The sequence below is a fragment of the Salmo salar genome, chromosome ssa08 (genome assembly GCF_905237065.1).
Source record: "Salmo salar chromosome ssa08, Ssal_v3.1, whole genome shotgun sequence".
NCBI classification, from domain to species: domain Eukaryota; kingdom Metazoa; phylum Chordata; class Actinopteri; order Salmoniformes; family Salmonidae; genus Salmo; species Salmo salar.
Window position 1 is genome coordinate 8,744,643 of NC_059449.1, and position 18,425 is coordinate 8,763,067.

The 18,425-nt window shown below is 41.6% G+C and overlaps 2 protein-coding genes across 14 annotated transcripts in view; one reads left to right on the forward strand and one right to left on the reverse strand.

Moving 5' to 3' along the window:
* The window catches only part of LOC106610073 (zinc finger protein 214), an 844,054-nt gene that overhangs the window by 396,846 nt on the left and 428,783 nt on the right, over window positions 1-18,425 (forward strand). The window contains exon 7 of one of the 4 annotated variants that reach the window (XM_045723138.1): window positions 713-3,723. The exons of 2 other annotated variants lie outside the window; for them this stretch is intronic. In XM_045723138.1, coding sequence (XP_045579094.1) covers window positions 713-1,654 — 942 coding nt within the window. In that variant the 3' untranslated portion in view covers window positions 1,655-3,723. Of the gene's footprint in view, window positions 1-712; window positions 3,724-18,425 lie in introns of those variants that run through there. One more of the 4 variants, XM_045723141.1, reaches the window with a different exon arrangement.
* LOC106610072 (neurotrophin receptor-interacting factor homolog) overlaps window positions 1-18,425 on the reverse strand; it is a 437,457-nt gene that overhangs the window by 369,138 nt on the left and 49,894 nt on the right. For 2 of the 10 annotated variants that reach the window (XM_045723131.1, XM_045723132.1), the window contains exon 5: window positions 13,762-13,873. The exons of 7 other annotated variants lie outside the window; for them this stretch is intronic. In XM_045723131.1, coding sequence (XP_045579087.1) covers window positions 13,762-13,873 — 112 coding nt within the window. Of the gene's footprint in view, window positions 1-12,339; window positions 13,534-13,761; window positions 13,874-18,425 lie in introns of those variants that run through there. One more of the 10 variants, XM_014209240.2, reaches the window with a different exon arrangement.

The window sequence follows — 18,425 nt, forward strand, 5'->3', positions numbered from 1 at the left end:
CGTTTTGTGCAATGAAAGTACTGTACTTCAAAGTTGAGTGTACTGTATGACCATTTTGTTGAAAATAAATACAAAATTGACTCTGTGCTGACTGACTTGGTTATTTTGGTATTATTGCAGGGACTGAGTTTCCCTTCTCTCAGTCGAACCAAAACGTTAAACTGAATTATTGAATCAACGCATATAGACAGTGTCACGCCCTGACCATAGAGAGACTTTTTATTCTCTATTTTGGTTAGGTTGGGGTGTGACTAGGGGGGGTGTTTCTATCTAGTCATTCTGTTTCTATGTTGGCCTGGTATGGTTCCCAATCAAAGGCAGCTGTTTATCGTTGTCTCTGATTGGGGATCATATTTAGGCAGCCATTTCCCCACTATGTTTTGTGGGATCTTGTTTTTGTGTAGTTGCCTGTGAGCACTCCAGACGTCATGTTTTAGTCATTCTTTATTGTGTTTTTTGTGTGAGTTTCATTGATTAAACATGTGGAACTCTACGTACGCTGCGCCTTGGTCCAGTTCTTACGACGAGCGTGACAGACAATTTTTATAATAAACTCCAATGGCTTCATACTGTTAGGTACTTGCATCAGTGTCAGAGACGGATTTGACTGTGGTTAACGTTGGATAATTATCATGTCATGTTTCTGTGTGTACAGCAAAGAGTTTCTTTAATAAACATTGTATATGCACTTCTGTACAATTTGTGTTTACAGTCTGCAGTCCATGAAGACCTGAGGATATCTGGTGTTGCTGGCAGGAGAGACTGGGCCTCTGAGGTGGCTGGTCACAAGCCCTGGCTCCTGATCAGGACCCTGAATCAGGAGCCGTCGCTCTTCCTTCCCGAGTCGGAACGGGGACCGAATCGCGAGGTACAGAGACTCCACCAATACACAGAACACAATCAGTGGACAGGTGGACTGAACAACCTCAGTCCAGGTGGTCATCAGAGAGACAGAGGCTCCAGTCAGGGATCCAGTCTGCAGCCCAGACCCTTCTCTCCACAGTCTCAGTGCAGGGATGAAGCAGGGCCTGGAGCTGATAGAGATAGACCCTCCTGTTCCTATGATACAAACACCACAGTATCCATGATGGACAGAGCAGGTCACCCTGGGCTTCAGCCTTCAGAGAGAGTAGTGGGAGACCCCCCTGGTGGTAGTCTAGCAGCAAGTCTGTCTTCTCCTTTAGGGTCTTGTCTAATGCCTGGTGACTGGGTTAATAGAAGTCCTGGACCTGGATCTAGCCTTCCTCAATTACCTCATGGTTACCCCACCAATACAGACAGGGTCAGGATGGGCGTTCACCACAAGAGGTACCTAACCTATAACACAACACACAATCCCAACAACACCCAACCAATGGCTAGAGGTCAAGGAGGGAGCTCAAAGACTAACCACATGAGGGTGGTGGCTCCTGCTTCTACCTCCTCTGGTGTCATTGGATCACAACGTGGGAGGCCGAGCGTTAGCACGGACGAAGAAAAGCCATACACCTGCCCCACTTGTGGGAAACGCTTTGCTAAGGCGACCTATGTGAAGAAGCACCAGACCATTCACATCAAGGAGAAGCCCTTCAAGTGTAAGCTATGTTACAAGAGCTTCTCATTCCTGAGTTACCTTATCAGACATAGGAGTGTCCACAACAGGGAGAAATCATAGCAGTGTGTCTTGAGATGTACACAGGCGATATCTGGAAACAATTATTTAGCTGAAATATTATATTTCACATGTGAAATGTCCTGGAGTTTTGGGGGGATTACCAAGTCCCTCAGTTGAGCATCTGGGTAAACTCACATTCTCACATGTTACAGACATGTTGTTTGGTGTGCTGGCATAGCCAAAACACTGTCATGTTACTGAAGAGTAACACTATATTCCCCCTCTGAATTTGGTTTTGCCTATGTTCTATTCATAATAATATGTCCCTCTTTTTTTTATTTTTACAACTGTTATAATACCCCCCACACACACACGCACAATCAGGTTGTACCTGTTCCTTTATTTACTAAAAATAGGTGATCAAAATACACCCTCTTTTTATAACAGCTTTATAACAAGCCAAGTCTGCTGAGATGACATAACCCCAAGGTCATGCTTTCATCGAGGAAGAGGTCCAAAAACAACCTCTACTGTGGCACTTTCCCCTATAGCCCTCCCATGGCACTGGGTAGTAGGTTGGACTTCTCCCTAATCAGATATTTGTCATCCTCCCCTCTATCAACGTTCATCTCCCATGTCTTTTATGTGCATTATTGTTATGCATCTTCCATGGTTGTCGCAAACATTGCCACTCAATAATTGACTTCCTCAGCCACACAAATCATTGCCTGACGAATCAAACTGAATTGTTCCGCTGTTCTATCGTTCGCTACATATTCAGTCTGAGACTGCCATCATTGAAGTCGTTTGTGGTGACGTCAAAATGAGGAGTGTTTCATAAAACAAAGTCATCAGCGATTGGATCATTTCTAACCAGTCAGTATCAAAGACAATGATGAATTTTCAAAACGCAGCTTTACCCAATGTGTGTTCTGGCTCAGGCCCAACCCATCAGTTTCTGGGGCTAATCAGAACAGATAGAATGTGTTTGCGTTTTAGGAATTGTCAGGGAGGTACTCAGATCCAGACTCAATGCGGAGCGTTTGGCATAGCGTTTGGGTAGCCAGGCAAAACAAGTCACACTCAAAGTTAGCTGTATTTATACTGACGTACGTCACCGTGTCAAATGGCCTGAAGGCTTAAGGTCGTGTGATGCCTGGGGTAGAATATTAAACATGAACGAATGTGCACCTGTACTTGAGATTGCAGAGTGACTGGATGGCTCTTCAAACTGCTTAGGAGGGTAATTAACCACATGCCCCTCATTAACCCTTTGTTAACTTGTCCTTTGAAATGGGTTTGCGTAAACTGTTTTCAGAGACAGTAATCCGAAGCTAGAACAAGGACAGTTGAATAGTTACCTTACTGAGGTGATGTAGATGTAATAAAATGTTTGTTCAACTATGTTCTTGCTAACACACTGTTCTTTCTAAACAATTCTGCTCTGAGTTTGAAAGATACTGTAGTTATCATGAAGAGGATTTTTTCATTAATAATTAGGAGCCCAATTAGCCGACACCAATGGCGAAAGCTAGTCTTACCGGCGTCCAACACAATGAAAAAGACATTAGACAAAAGACAATTTACATACATTAACGTGTGTGTGTGTGTGCATTAATCAGTTACACACGTCAATACATCCACACAACAAGTTGGTGACATGGGGGAGAGGCGTTGTGTCGTGAGGTGTTGATTTATATGTTTTTTGATAACCAGGTTTGCTGTTCACTTGCGCTGTATGAAATTGAATGTTCCATGCAATCCCGTCTCTGTATAATACTGTACGTTTCCTTAAATTTGTTCTGGACCTGGGGACTGAAAATAACCATGGTGGTATGTCTGGTGTGGTAAGTTTGCATGTGTCAGTGCGGTGTGTAAGTTCACTATGCAGACAATTTGGAATTTTGTTACACATTCATGTTTGTTATAAAAAACAAGAAGTGATGCAGTCATTCCTCAACTCTTAGACAAGAGAGACAGGTAAGAGTATTGATATTAGCCCTCCGATTACAATGAAGAGCAAAAAGTGCCACTGTTCTGGGCCAGCTGCAGCTTAAACCTGTTGGGGCTAGGGGGCAGTATTTGCACGGCCGGATAAAAAACGTACCCGATTTAATCTGGTTACTACTCCTGCCCAGTAACTAGAATATGCATATAATTAGTAGATTTGGATAGAAAGCACTCTAAAGTTTCTAAAACTCTTTGAATGGTGTCTGTGAGTATAACAGAACTCATATGGCAGGCAAAAACCTGAGAAGATTCCATGCAGGAAGTGGAAATCTGATTTGTGGAATCACCAACACTTTGCCTATGAAACACACCGTGAGTTAGGATTCATTTAGCACTTCCTAAGGCTTCCACTAGATGTCAACAGTCTTTACAAAGTGGTTTGAGTCTTCTCCGGTAAAAACTGACCGAAAGAGAGGCTTGGAAACTTGGTCATAGGGGGAGGGCCATTACTACTATGACGCGGGCGCCCATGGGTACCCTTTCATTCCGAAACGTTTAGTAAGACAATGCAATCGTCCGCCTTGAATATTATTGAAGCTCTGATTGAAAAAGGCCCTAAAGATTTATGTTATACAACGTTTGACATGTTTGAACGAACGTAAATATATATTTTTTGCACATTCGTGACGACAAGTCCCGTGCGCCTCGTACATTATGAGTAGCCTTCGGAACGCGCTAACAAGAAGGAGCTATTGGGACATAAATTATAAACTTTTTCTAACAAAACTACATTTGTTGTGGACCTGGGATTCCTGGAAGTGCCTTCTGATGAAGATAATCAAAGGTAAGGGAATATTTAGTATATAGTATATTTAGTATACAAATAGTATATTTGATTTTAGATGGTTCCAAGATGGCGCTAACCTGTATCGCCTAGCCTATTTTTCTGAGCATAGCACCTCGTTTATTGCAAAGTGTGATTTCCCAGTAAAGTTATTTTTAAATCTGGCAATGCGGTTGCATTCATGAGATGTTAATCTATAATTCTTTGAATGACAATATTACATTTTAACAATGTTTTCGAATAGTAATTTTGTAAATTGTAGCGCTGATCCACCGGAAGCATTTGAGGGAAAATATTTTCTGAACGTCACGCGCCGATGTAAAATGCTGTTGTTATATATAAATATGAACTTTATCGAACAAAAAATGCATGTATTGTGTAACATGATGTCCTAGGAGTGTCATCTGATGAAGATTGTCAAAGGTTAGTGCTGCATTTAGCTATGTTTTGGATATTTGTGATGCATGCTAGTTGCTTTGAAAATGGCAGTGTGATTATTTTGGGCTGGGTACTCTCCTAACATAATGTTTTGCTTTTGCTGTAAAGCCTTTTTGAAATCGGACAACGTGGTTCGATTCAGGAGAGGTGTATCTATAAAATGGTGTAAAATAGTCATATGTTTGAGAAATTGAAGTTATAGCATTTATGAGGTATTTGTATTTTGACCATATAACTGGACAATAATCAAGATCAGATAAAACTAGAGCCTGCAGGACTTGACCATACTTTTATTTTTTTTAACCTTTATTTAACTGGGCAAGTCAGTTAAGAACAAATTCTTATTTACAATGACGGCCTACCAAAAGGCAAAAGACCTACTGCGGGGACAAGCTGGGATTAAAAATAAATTCAATAAAAATATAGGACAAAACACACATCACGACAAGAGAGACAACACAACACTACCTAAGACGACAACATAGCATGGCAGCAACACATGACAACACAGCATGGAGCAAGACAACATGACAACAACATGGTAGCAACACAACATGGCAGCAGCACAACACGGTAGCAGCACAAAACATGGTAGAAACATTATTGGGCACAGACAACAGCACAAAGGGCAAGAAGGTAGAGACAACAATACATCACGCAAATTGAGTCTTTGAATGAAGAACGACTGGACAATAATCAGGATAAAATGAAACTAGAGCCTGCAGGACTTGTTTTGTGGAGCGTGGTGTCAAAAAAGCAAAGCATCTCTTTATCACAGACAGACCACTCTCCATCTTTACAACCATTGAATCTATATTTTTGGACCATGACAGTTTACAATCTAAGGTAACACCAAGTACACTGAACAACAATATAAACGCAACATGCAACAATTAAAAAGATTTTACTGAGTTACAGTTCATGTAAGGTTATCAGTCCCAAAAAATTATATAAAAGTGGATTTAACATGACTGGGAATACAGATATGCATCTGTTGGTCACAGATGCCTTTAAAAAAAAAGTAAGGGCGTGGATCAGAAAACCAGTCAGTATCTGGTGTGACCACCATTTTCCTCATACAGCACAACATCTCCTTCGCATAGAGTTGATCAGGCTGTTGATTGTGGCCTGTGGAATGTTGTCCCATTCCTCTTCAATAGTTGTGCGAAATTTCTGGATATTGGCGGGAACTGGAACACTCTGTCGTACACGTCGATCCAGAGCATCCCAAACATGCTCAATGGGTGACATGTAGAGTGAGTATGCAGGCCATGGAAAAACTGGGACATTTTCAGCTTCCAGGAATTGTGTACAGATCCTTGCGACATGGGGCTGTGCATTATCATGCTGAAACATGAGGTGATGGCGGCAGATGAATGGCACGACAATGGGCCTCAGGATCTCGTTACAGTATCCCTGTGCATTCAAATTGACATCGATAAATGCAATTGTGTTTGTTGTCCGTAACTTATGCCTGCCCATAGCATAACCCCACCGCCACCACGGGGCACTCAGTTCACAACGTTGACATCAGCAAACCGCTCGCCCACACGATGCCATACACACTGCCTGAAATCTGCCTGGTACAGTTGAAACTGGGATTAATCCGGGAAGAGCACACTTCTCCAGCGTGCCAGTGGCCATCGAAGGTGAGCATTTGCCCACTGAAGTCGGTTACTATGCCGAACTGCAGTAAGATCAAGACCCTGGTGAGGACGATGAGCACGCAGATGAGCTTCCCTGAGACGGTTTCTGACAGTTTTTGCAAACCCACAGTTTCATCAGCTGTCCAGGTGGCTGGTTTTAGACAATCCCACAGGTGAAGAAGCCAGATGGGGAGGTGCTGGGCTGGCGTGGTTACACATGGTCTGTGTTTTTAAGGCCGGTTAGACATACTGCCAAATTTTCAAAAACGACATTGAACATTCAATTCTCTGGCAACAGCTCCAGTGGACATTCCTGCAGTCAGCCAGCTAATTGCACGCTCCTTCAAAACTTGAGACATTTGTGGCATTGTGTTCTGTGACAAAACTGCACATTGACAAGTGTGGCCTTTTATTGTCCCAAGCACAAGGTGCACCTGTGTAATAATCAAGCTGTTTAATCAGCTTCTTGATATGCTACACCTGTCAGGTGGATGGATTATCTTGGCAAAGGAGAAATTCTCACTGACAGGGATGTAAACAAATTTTGGCACAACATTTGAGAGAAATAAGCTTTTTGCCTTACTCAAGAAAGCAAAAAAGAGACCATGTTTGTATGCGGCTTTATTAACTCAATTATTTATTTATTTTACATTGTTTGCAAACTGATATGTGACATGTATTAATGCCAAAATAACATGCAAAACAGGCACAAAAAAGAGCCCCGACTGTTTTTGCTAAACAGGTGGGGCTCTGCCCTGTTTTCTTTCCGGCTTTGAGAAATTTCCAAACGAAACAGTGCATAATCGTCGTCTACGAGTTTATAGATCTCTGTCATGGCTGCATTCGCTAGCACCTCCATGATTGAGGCTATTTGAGTGTGTAAAATCATACAGTTAGCCATTGTTAGCTAACGTTAGCAGACCACTGAGAAGCTAGAAAGAATAAGCATGACCTAGCAAGAATAATGCAGCATTCAGGTGCTAGTTGGAACTTGGAAACGCTGACATTTCCGGCTTGCTAACTCATTGTAGAAAGATTATCTACACCCAACTCTCTTATCCCTTGCAGGTATCTAACAGCATGTTACAATACAATGCAAAACAGCAACAAATTATATATTTAGGCAGTTGAATTTGATAAATGTACTGCATTTCAGCTTCATTTCAGCAGAGCATGTGGTCATGAAAGAGAGTTTAGTTCACATTCCTCTGTTGTAGACAACAGATCCCACGGGATTTCCCCCAATTAGAAAAAAGAGATACATAGACAGTCAACGGACTGAACTGGGCTGTGAGTGTGTGTGTGAAGGGCGAACTGATGGGGCTGGAACTACGCGGTATACCAATGATAGCCTACGCTGCTATTATCACAAACAAAGAAAAGGACCGTGTCACACTTACGCAGGTGAAAGATCTTTTAAACCAACAAAAATAATTCTACAAGGAGCTGTTACAACTGAAGGAAAATAGCTTCAAAAGCTTTGTCCAGATACTGGTAGATTCAAGAATGGACAATCTCACCAGAGAGGTCCACGACCTGAAAAACAGTCTGCATTTCTCCTAGGGAGAGCTTGATGAGTTGAAAAAAAGACGGCAGCAACATAACTAACTCTGAGTCCAAGAGAAAAGACAACAACACTGTCTGTGAATCGATGTTGATAATGACAGGGAAATGGTAGTACCTAGAAGGACAATCAAGGCAAAATGACATCGCTGTGGATGGAATCCCATAGTCTCCACATGAGACCTGGACGGAGTCCGAGGAGAGAGTGAGGAAAATGATTGATGGAAAGTTGCAGATGGATCAAGAAAGATTGAGGTCAAGCGAGCCCACACGACTGGAAAATATATCACCAGTAGTGATAAAGTTCCGAGGAACAAGGACAAGGTGGCTGTTCTGGAGAGAGCCAAGAACTTGAGAGGAACCAACATCTTCCTAAACAAGGACTATTCTGAAGCTGTGCGCAAAAGGCGAAAATAACTGATCCCAAAAATGAAGGCTGCCAGGGAGCATGGGGACATCGCTTACATCCAATAAAAAAGGTAAAATAGGGAATGCTTATATTTGTCCTGTTTCACTGCATGTACAAGTGGGTAACCTGTACGAGTGTGAGGTGTGAATTGGAAACTCTGGTCAATACATTTTTTATCCCAATGCCCTTGTGTAGGGTGCTGTCTTTCGGATGGGACATTTAAACGGGTGTCCTGACTCTGTGGTCACTAAAGAGCCCAAGTGTCGTGTCTCTGACTTCTTTAATGTGATGACAAGCTACTTTATCAAATCGATTACCTAACGTTTGATTGATTACGTGATTTAATTAAACCATGCAACAATTAACTCATTAATAACCTGGGGCACCACAGAAGAGTTAGTTTATATAGAGCTTCTATCTCCCGAATCCACTCTTAAAGATCTGAAGATCTTTTATATCAATAGCTGTCAATCAGAATTTAATTATTCTTTATCTAATATCAGCCTCATCTGAACGTCGTAAAATTCTTGGTTATCTGCACAAACCCAGCCTTTACTATGAATCATCCATACCCAAATTGGCTCAATTATTTATTTACTAATTAAACAATTACAGAATATACAATACATAATAACATTATACAGTAAACATCGTCCCTAGTTGACGAAACAAAAGCAGTTTGGTTATAACACTATCGATTCAGAGAGGACAAAGGGGGGGGCAAGGAATACAAAGGGACATGGGTCTCTATCGGACATAGGACTTAGCACTTTAACATTCGCTCGTTCGATAAAGGAATGTAATCAGTATTTACGATTGAACTGGTATTGTGAGGCTCTGGTTTGCCCAGTCGAGGTCGCCATTGTCCTTTGTAGATTCTGCCGGGTCGTCGTGGGGTGAGAAGTTGTGGTTTTCTGCGTCGGTCAATGTTTTTACTAGATTTGCTACCTTTCCAGCTGCAGTCTGTTAGGCTGTAATCTAGGACTCCCTTCTTCTTGAGTGATCAATAGTTCAGAGTTCATACCATTTCACGTGCTCTCACATTTTCTGGCCTGTAGGGTTGAATTAGAATTAGCCCTTTTTAAACATGAGGACAAGTCCTCACATTATTTGGAACTGAGGTGACTTTTCTTCACGGGGGCTTTTATTCTAGAGTGGAAAAGGGGTTGGTTCATCATTTCCAACCAATGTCTATTCACTTGGGCGGGGCCACTGACTGGGCACACGTTACCATAAAACAAACACTTTTCATTTTAGAAGACTAAATCACACTTATCTTTTCAAAAGTATTCTTATACATTGTCAAACATTTTATCCAACATTCAGATGCAAGCCTCATAACTGAGGAACCTGTATAAACAGAGTTAGGGTAATGTGGCTGTATTGTCTTTAATGAGGTCCCAAACATGAAACAAAATGGACTGGGTCGTAGCTGGCTTCTCCACCGACCGTTTCCACATTCTCCAAATTAGGAACAATGTTTAATTATCCAATTCGGGGAGGTAGGAGTATTTGGCAGGAGAGTTCCTTTGCGCTACTGTGACCCTCTCCCATACTGCATGGTCAGAGAGACAAGAGTCTCTGCAAGGAATTTATGACTTGATTGTAAAGTCATTGTAAATGCCTGTTTTTAATCTTTGCTTTTCTGTAATAAAGGCTTTACACTTTTTTGTTTGATAGAACAGCCTCTGGTATTATTTATAATTGAGTGTTTACACTGTACCAAATTGTAAAAAATTATAACTCCTTTTTCTTGATCTCCTTGTTATTATTACTATTATAATTATAAGTCATGTCATTATCATTAGTAGGCTTAGTATAGCAGCCTTGTATAACCACCATCGAGCTGTAGGCCTGTTTAGTCAATACCATAACTTACTTAGGACTACATTTCAATACTTCTATAGGCTACTGTATCAGTCAATCAATCATTCATTTGTTCATCTCATCACACAGCATACGAGTTATTCATGATTTGAAATGCATTCAAGCATTTTAATTTTAAAATATACCGAGCCTGGAATAATTAGCTTAAACAATAAATAAACCGTTCCATTTCGGAAATTGCATTCACAAATAAATTCTGTTTTTAGTCTTTGCTGTAATTACAGCTTGAAAAAAAACCCGTTATAACAGACTCTCTGGTACACTTATACTTTATTACACATAATATGCATGCAGTGCTGGCTTCTTACCTCCGTTTTCTTGATCTCCAGTATTTTCCACAACTAGTCACATTTATTCCACTTTCCCTTTACCTCCTGAGCAACCTGTAAATATTCCCCCCTTTTCAGTTTATTTGTCATGTCCTCTGCATCCATTTTGGTGTTATGGTGTTCAGAGTTTTGTTATAACCAATTTATTGATGTGATTATGATATGCTATGGGCATGGCCTGCCCACTCATTAGGCAGGATTAGGGGGCCGCCTATGGCGGCAGATTGATGAGGGCGGCATTTTCTGAGCTAAACAGACCAAGACGCACCTCCAACACAAACACATAAAACCTCACATAATTCTGCCACAAAACAATGGCATATGGGCTTTTTAAGTGAGCGGTGATGCCGCCCTTTGATAAGCAGTACCCACTTTGTCAAAGGCAGGGGCGTAAAATATTTTGCTTGTTCATTCCCAGCGCGCCTCTCCAGGGTGCTGTTGGAAAGATGCATCTCTGCAGCGCTCAACCAACATTCAGTCAAAAAAAGTGATCTAACATAAATCATGCAGCAGATCTAGGATCTGGTAGAAAGAGTGTGTGGCCTTTTCTGTAGTCTACAGGTTGGAGATAAAATGTATGACAATGGTAATGAGACGGACACTTTTTACATAATGCAGGTTTCTCCGATCAAATGGCCTAACCTAAATGGCGCTCAATTAAAATAAAAGAGCTTGCGGTCATGTTAACAAAAGATACATAACCTAAAAACAGGACAGGTCAAAGTAAAATGGACATTATGGAATGGACTATCACAACTGTTGTCCTGGAGTTTAACACCATTGTCATGATCAGTATAAGTAAACATGAATTAAGGCATTATCATTTCCTCATAAAAACACCAGCATCAAAGCAACAGGACAAGGTTGTCCCGCTCATCAATGAAGCATTTTAGTATACCCGAACCATGACCATATCATCTAACGTAATTTCCAGACTATTAAGCGCACCTGAATTATTTTGAACATAAATAAGCCGCACATGTCTATAAGCCGCAGGTGCCTACCGGTACATTGAAACAAATGAACTTTACACAGGCTTTAACGAAACACAGCTTGTAACAAAAAATTAAAAATTAGCAGTAAGCTTTAGTTGTCTTTTTGCACTGAGTCAATTCCTCACGCTGCTGTTTCCAACGTCTTATCATCGACTCATTAAGACCAAGCTCTATTTCCTTTTCCAACAGCCAGATCAATCGCCTTCAACTTGAAAGCTGCATCATATGCATTTCTCCGTGTCTTTGCCATGATGGTGACAAAATGACTACCGTAATCAGAATGATGGAAAGTTTGAGAGCGCTCGATTTAATCTAAACAGTGAACAAAAAAGTTGTTTGACCTTAACCCGTTCGGCAATTTCATTGGTCTAATGAAAGCTTCATGCCGCCAAAAAACTGAGCACGTCACAGAATGTGTTTTTTTTTAGAAAAAAAAATTGAAAGAGGGAAAAATCCATATATTAGCCGCGTCATTGTTTAAGCCGCGAGGTTCAAAGCCTGGGAAAAAAGTTGCGGAATTTACGGTACTCCAGGGGTAGGCAACTAGATTCAGCTGCGGGCTGAATCTTTCTCGAAGCGAATGGTCAGGGGGATGGAAAATAATTATAATTTGTACACTGCAAAATGACCACAACTAAGCCCAAAGAGATTGTATTGAAAAATAACAAGAATTTCATACCTTGATTACATTGACATACTTTTATTTTTTTATTTGTGGGAATGCTTTCAGCTGAATTCCTGGTCTTTTTTTTTATTACCAAAAACAAATCCCCCAAATCCTGTTGCTAACCCCTGATCTTCTATGTCTCATTATATTCATTATTTCTTCAGTTCACCTCATCCACTTCCCAACTATATCCAAAACCAACAGAATTAGTACTAAGTAGTAGTACTACTACATTACATGTCACTATACATGGGCCGTGTGCATTTTCTGTTGGTGTACCCTGAGGTAGCTCCTCTCTGAGAACCTCTTCCCGCAGTGTGTACAGGTGAATGGCCTCTCTCCCGTGTGGACTTTCAGGTGCATCTTCATATGGTGCTGGCGGGAGAACCTCTTCTCACACTGGGGGCAGCTGTAGGGTTTCTCCCCAGTGTGGACCCTCTGGTGCCTCTTCAGGTTGGACGAGTCTGAAAAACTGGCCCGGCACAGGTGGCAGCCGAAAGGTTTCTCCCCTGTGTGCATCCTCTGGTGGATCTCCACCTGTTTGGGCAAACGGAAGGCTTTCCCACAAAATGAACACGGAAAGCGTTTCTCTTTGGCGCTGCCACCTTTACTGATTTCGTCTCTACTACTGTCATTTGTCAATGGGCTTGTGCAACCATTTAGTGTTGATGAACTGGCATTGTCTGAGGTCTGGTTTAACATAAGGAGAGTGTGAGGAGGATGAAGGCCAGGAAGTGTCTGTGTTGTCTCAGGATCCATGTTCCAGTTGATAGATCCTATAGAAGGCAGGCTGAAGGCAGCACCTGTTAGGGGGTTAACCTGAAGCGCCACCTGTCTCTCTGAATCACAACTATAGGAGCAGGACGGAGCATCGCTAGCCGAGTCTGTGTCTGTTTTCTCCTGCTGCATACTGACATCTCCCCGTCCCCGCGGACCAAATCTACGACTCGCCCTGGTTTCAGCCAGTCTGCTGTCATGGAGACTAAGTTTGGTTGTTGTTTTGTGTTCGACTGTCTGTTTCTGGTTGTGGTTAACAGCGTTGTTCCCCAGCCCAGAGTTGAAGACGCTGTCCCATCCACTGACCTCCACTATTTCGCCTCTAGTCCTGGCCTGCTCAGGGATGTTCTCCCCCGAGCCATTGACTGCACTTGTCTGGGTCTGGGAATCCACGATGGCCGCCCAGTCTCCTCTGTTAGCCTCCAGCCAACCACCTCAGGAAAAGGTTAGAAAATAGGTCTTAAAAACATGGCAGAGAAAACTGCATAGGGAGTTTGACTCAATTACTTGGTCAAGTTCATACATTGTGTTTTTGTATGTAAACATAGGGTTTATTGATTTCATTTTATGAATGAAGAAAATAAATAAATAATAGCCAGGTGCATCGCTATTCCTATTGAAGAACTATTACTGTATGTAGGCTGTATGTATTGCTCCCTTACCTTGCTCCCCCATCTTTAGTCCACTCAGCAGATCAATGCTCTCTGGTTCGTCTTCTATCGTCTCCTCTTTGACCAGCAGCAGATCAGGCTTCCCATCCTCCATGTCTACTGACTGTAAGAGATACAGAGTGAGAGGATGTTGGATCAAGAAATCTGATATGAGAACCCTGCTATGGAGCATCTTCTGATTGGGCAATGAGGGATTGCTATGAGTACTATGCAAACTTGTTAGTTGATTTGATACTATGCAGACGTGCTAGTTGATTTGATCACTTCACACTCTTTATTGGTTTGCTAATTCAAAAGGCATGGCCCCACTATTAAGACAACTCAAGATTAGGGCTTGTATCCACAAAGCGTCTTACACTAGAAAATTGGTTGTAAGTGCTGAGAATAGAGACATTTTATTCCTACTCTTATGGGTGAAAATAAAAGCTATGCATGAAGCCTCTTCTAGTCGACAGATATTTAGGAACCCTCATGAATTGTCCTAACCAGTTAAGAGTTGTCAGCAGGTGTCTTGATTATAAGAAAAGGCAGAGAGTCAGTGGCTCCTGCACCACATGCAATTGTTTTGGAGTTGATCGAATATTTTGATATTTCTATATGATCAACCCATAAATAATCTACTCTGAACAAAAACATGAACGCAACAATTTCAATACATTTACTGAGTTACAGTTCATATAAAGAAATCAGTCAATTGAAATAAATGTATTAGGCCCTAATCTATGGATTTCACATGACTGGGAATACAGATATGCCTCGGTTGGTCACAGATACCTTAAAAAAAAGGTAGGGCCGTGGATCAGAAAACCAGTCAGTATCTAGTGTGACCACCAGTTGCCTCATGCAGCACGACACATCTCCTTCGCATAGAGATGATCAGACTGTTGAGTGTGGCCTGTGGAATGTTGTTCCACTCCTCTTCAATGGCTGTGCAAAGTTGCTGGATATTGACGGGAACTGGAACACGCTGTCGTATACTTCCATCCAGAGCATCCCAAACATGCTCAATGGGTGGGTGACATGTCTGGTGAGTATGCAAGCCATGAAAAAAACTCGGACATTTTCAGCTTCCAGGAATTGTGTACAGATTCATGTGACATGGGGCCCTGCATTATCATGCTGAAACATCAGGTGATGGTGGCGGATAAACAGCACGACAATAAGCCTCAGGATCTCTTCACGGTATCTCTGTGCATTCAAATTGCCTTCAACAAAATGTAATTGTTAATTATCTATAGCTTATGCCTGCCCATACCATAACCCCACCACGGGGCACTCTGATCACAACGTTGACGTCAGCAAACAGCTTGCACACATGACGCCATACACATGGTCTGTGATTGTGGCACCGGTTGGACGTACTGCCAAAATCTCTAAAACTACGTTTGAGGCGGCTTACGGTAGAGAAATTAACATTCAGTTCTCTGGCAGACCTTCCTGCAGTCAGCATGCCAATTGCACACTCTCTGTGGCATTGTGTTGTTTGACAATGCTGCACATTTTAGAGAAGGGCCTTTTATTGTCCCCAGCACAAGGTGCAGCTCTGTAATGATCATGCTGTTTAATCAGCTTCTTGATATGCCATACCTGTCAGGTGGATGGATTATCTTGGCAAAAGAGAAATGCTCACTAACAGGGCTGTAAACTATTTTGTGCACAACATTTGAGAAAGAAAAAAAAAATGTTGTGCATATGGAACATTTCTGGGATCTTTTATTTCAGCTTATGAAACATGGGACACAATTTACATGCTGTGTTTATATTTTTGTTCAGTATAGATCAACATGCAACAAACAGTAGGCTATCTTTTGCGCTTTTGACAATGATTTTACATGAGGCCTAAGTCACATGATATGCCTAAATACTTATAACCACTAGGCTAATAAATAACATTTTTCTTTTGATTATTCAATTAACATACATCATGTTATTTCAAGTTATGAGTTGGGCAATTGATTTATAAGCAATTGACAGCATCTAGGGCCTATGCGTTTGGTGATTAATGACCTTTCAAACGTTTTATGCAACATTATCGGCAGGTGAGTTGATGCCTAGTCTACTGTGCCAAAGGTAATTTAGAGAGTTGTTGAACAGGAGTGACGAGTGTGTTGATATAACAGCAATCCAAATTCTACTTTTACCAACCATAACCATACTGTAGGATTCAGTACAATATGCCTATCACATTATAAAAAAATCTCAGAATTTGTTAAAAAAAAAAATAGATTATGGATGCCAACATTAGGAAAGAATTAAGAGAAGGCAAAGTTTTCGTGTCAGGTGAAAGTTATAAAACGTTTTAACCACTGCAACACTTGACGGACAGTTACATTCACCGTTGTAGTCTGAAGCGTTCAAAGCTGGCGATGCCTCATTGCGATAGTTTATACCCCATCATTTGCAACAATGTTAATGGGCGTCATCACCATCTTTCCTTTGCAGTAACTCAAACTGTTCAGATTACCAGCAGAGAAACATTTATGAGTGGATTTTACTCCTGGCTCAGAGTTTGTCTGGACACTGTCAAGAACATCATCCTAAAACATACTCTGAGCTGGGAGTTTTTTGTTGTTGTCTGAAAACAGGTTTTAAAATGATTCCTACGACCTTTTCTGAGATGGTTTGTGGATATGGGCTCTGTGCAAGCTTCACACAACCACGGTGAATGTGACTGTACATCACATGTTGCAATGGTAAAACGTTTGATCTCATTTTTGTCTGATAAAATCTATTTGCCTACTCTTACTTCTTGGAAAATATGTTGGCATGCATAACCTGATGGTTGAAGCAGAATTTTTATAATTACACCGTTATATCAACACACTCGTCACTCCTGTTTAACAACTCGCTTTGGCACAGTTGGCATGAAATCACTTGCCGAAAGTGTTGCATAAAACGTTTGAAAGATGTATAATTTTCCTCGAACACAATCAAATTGAACATAGGCCCTAGATGCCTTCAATTTCACAACTTAAAAGGCATTCCCCATTTCGCTATATTTTTTAACAACATGATATTGCGCTCCAAAGGGATATCTTAAAATAACATGATGTAGGTTACTTAAATAATAAAAATAAAAATATGTGATTCTTTATTAGCCTATGTGGTTATAATAATTTAGGCATATCATGTGAAATAGGGCTCATGTGAAATCATTTTAAAATAAAATGTATTGTTGCATGTAGGTCTAGATTATTTATTTATGTATGTATCAATATTAACATTCTTTCAACAACTCCAAAGCAATTGCATGTGTCGCAGGAACCACTGACTGCATTTTTCTATTATCAATGCACCTGCTGGTAACTCTTAACTGGTTAGGACAGCTCAAGGTGTCATTAATACACTACAGCGCCTTTGGAAAGTATTCAGACCCCTTGACTTATTCCACATTTTGTTACAGCCTTATTCTAATATGGATTACATTAAAAAAACTATTCCTCAGCTATCTACACACAATACCCCATCATAACAAAGTGAAACTATGTTGTTCTAAGAACCTCTTCCCACAGTGTGTACAGGCGAACGGCCTCTTCCCCGTGTGGACCTTCAGATCGTGCTGGTGGGAGAACCTCTTCTCACACTGGGGGCCGCTGTAGGATTTCTCCACAGTGTGGACCCTCTGGTGCCTCTTCAGGTTGCCAGCCTGGGCTAAGTGCATGTGACACTGGGTACAGCTGAAGGATTTCTCCCGTGTGGAACTACTGGTGGAACCACCTTCTGGAGGCAGCTGAATCCTTTGTTACAGAACATGCAGAGGAAGCGTTTATCTTTACTACTGTCTGATGTGGCTTCCTCTCCCGGAACCTGGGCTCTAGCCCTGTCGTTTGAGTTCAATACCTGATCGAAAAGGCCATGTGAAGCTAAGCTTTCCATGTACTCTAAGAAGTCTCTGTCCTGTCAGTGTCCATCTCCTAGGCGCCTATCTGCATTCCATGTGGAAGGAATGTCGCCCACTACTTTCTCAGTCACTTTATCTACCAGACCCTCCCCTTTCTTATCTTGGCACCCTTCAGAGTATACACTACTAAAGTACTAGTTCCAGTCCCCTCTAGACAGATCAGTCTGTCTTTAAACCCAAGGATATGTTGCCAAGTCCATCTCTTTAGTGTAAGAACAAGACATATCATCAACACCAGTGTATAACGCATCACCATCTACACAGGAATTAACAGCCCTTTGGCTCTGGTGAAATAAAGGTAGATACTCTGAGCCAGGAGCAGGAGGACAGCCCAGTCTCCCCAGCCCCTCTGGGTCTGATCCGTGGACAGATCCGGTGCGCAAGAGAGAGCCTGTGTGTTACAGTTAAAGTCTCTGACATTAGGATGGCATTCGGCGTGCCACTGACCTCCGTGATGTTATGTCGTGGGTCCTCTTCTTCAGTCCTCTCCTGCTTGACCAGGGACGATCCTCTAGGACTTGCAGCCTCTGCATCTGCATCCTGACACAAGAGGGGAGGTTATTAGCAGTACATGAGTAGAATTGGATAACAATGTCGTAGGGAAGTCTCACAAGCTCCGCTATGGCAAATAAATGAGGATGTACATGTAAGCAAGTGAATAGCTGAGGGGAGTCTTTCTGAAATGAACTGGTCACATTTGATGTACTGTTACACAAACCTCTATCACGATAACGTGCTGGTTTGAGGTTCCACT